The sequence below is a fragment of the Meleagris gallopavo genome (assembly GCF_000146605.3).
Source record: "Meleagris gallopavo isolate NT-WF06-2002-E0010 breed Aviagen turkey brand Nicholas breeding stock chromosome 4 unlocalized genomic scaffold, Turkey_5.1 Chr4_random_7180001948406, whole genome shotgun sequence".
Classification (NCBI taxonomy): Eukaryota; Metazoa; Chordata; class Aves; order Galliformes; family Phasianidae; genus Meleagris; species Meleagris gallopavo.
In genome coordinates this window covers 1-1,814 of record NW_011094946.1, presented here as the reverse complement: position 1 = coordinate 1,814, position 1,814 = coordinate 1, and the positions used below count along the sequence as shown (strand labels likewise).

At 49.2% G+C, this 1,814-nt stretch overlaps 1 protein-coding gene across 1 annotated transcript; it reads right to left on the bottom strand.

Annotated features, from left to right (window-relative positions):
- Positions 1-3: 3 nt before the first annotated feature.
- Positions 4-1,294, bottom strand: LOC104915446 (alcohol dehydrogenase 1-like; the record flags this gene model as incomplete). The annotated part of the gene is made up of 4 exons (XM_010726342.1): positions 4-303; positions 416-635; positions 754-841; positions 1,111-1,294. Coding segments are annotated over 4 exons (792 nt in total), but the record flags the coding sequence as incomplete, so codon positions are not given.
- Positions 1,295-1,814: the final 520 nt, after the last annotated feature.

Here is a 1,814-nt window from a genome sequence, read left to right as displayed (position 1 = left end):
GATGGGATTCTGGGAAGGAGGATGTGCTAAAATGTCACATACCAGGGTATCTGAAGTCCCAATGACCTCAAAGGAGTAGTCCACACCATGACCGGTCATCTCGGTGAGCACCTGCTGGATAGGCTTCTTGAAGTCTTTAGGGTTGATGCACTCAGTGGCTCCCAGCTCCTTGGCCTTGGCAAACTTGTCCTTGTTGATATCGATGGCAATGATGCGGGATGCTCCAGCTGCCTTGCAGCCCATGACAACAGAGAGGCCGACTCCTCCGAGGCCAAAGACAGCACAGGTGGAGCCCGGTTTTACCTGCATGACGTGGGGCTGAATTAGTCTCCTGTGTGAGGAGGAAGTCTGTTGCTTTTTTGAGGATGTGAAAGTGGCTGTGAGATGCTTATTTTCGACACGTCTGAATACCAACCTTGGCAGTGTTGATGGCAGCCCCATAGCCTGTAGAAAAACCACAGGCAAGCAAGCAGACTTTGTCCAGAGGTGCAGCAGCATCTATCTTGGCCAGGGTGTACTCAGGCACAACAGTGTATTCTGCAAAGGTGCTGTTCCAGAGGAAGTGATGGATCCGTTTTCCTTTGCAAGTGAATCTGCTGGTCTTGTCAGGCAGCAGGTTTTGTGGTTCAGTGAAGCTGTTGGAAGTATGTGTGTAAGTTGTTCATCACGTAAGGTACATGTAAGGTGTGTGCATGTCAGAATTGTTGACAGTTTAGCCTGCTTGGGTAAAGGGGTAGGTGAAAACAAACTCACTGTGATTTCAGGCAGTAGTTGGAGTCAGGATTCAAGCAGAAGCTGCATTCTCCACACTGAGGAAGTGGAAAGAGAATGACTTTGTCTCCTGGAACAAAGCAGATCCAGCACTGTTAGCTGCCTCTCACTCAGCGGCCTGTTGGTGTGCCTCTGGTGAGCTTTGTGATGACGGCACCCTGGCATGAACGCTCTGCTTTCCCTGTCTGAACAACACGTTCAGAGCCCGCCTCAAGCACTTTGTGGTATGGATGAGGAAAGTGTGTGTGAGAGCGTAGCACAATTGGTGTGCAGCCAGAGGGAGTTTCTGATCTCTGGGCAGCCTTTGAGAGCTGAGTTCTGGCTGCATGTGTTGGTTACCTGGTTTCACAGAGGTCACTCCTTCTCCAATGCTCTCCACAATCCCAGCTCCTTCATGGCCTAGGATGACTGGGAATTCCACACCAGCAAAGTTACCTTCTAGAACATGTTCATCTGTGTGACAGATCCCTGTGGCCGCGATCTGTTGGAGTGGAGAGAGTGGGTAAGCTGTCAAAATAACTGGCTTTCAAAAGACCAAGCTGGTGGCTGCAATTTTTGTGGGTGCCACCACAGTTGGTGCTACCACCTTGTGCTGGTGCCTCTGTGCTCAGGCCAGGCACAAGTCCTGTGCTCATGCTGAATGCTTTGTATGGCTTTCCTCTGTACACTGCTGCAGGGCCTTGGGATTTGCTGTTGGTATGTCTCTGGCTTTCTGGCTTTTGGGAATGGGTGTTCCTGAGTGACTGTCAGACACAGTGCAGTGAAACTTAGCAGTGAGCAAAGTGTCTCGCTTTGCAGTTGTTATTTGATATTTCAGTGGAGACTGTTCTTTTCTGTTTACCTGAATATCATTGGTGCCAAAAGCTGGGAGGAGGTCTGTGACACGTAGGGCACTCAGTGTCTACTGGCACGTTACAGCAGTCCACCCTCTCAGGGCGTTGCTGCACATAGCTGTGTGCTTCTATTTACAAGTTGGCACGTTCTAAAAACGTTTGCATTTAATCAGAACACTAATCTTTTTCCTAACAAAAAAAAAAAAAAAA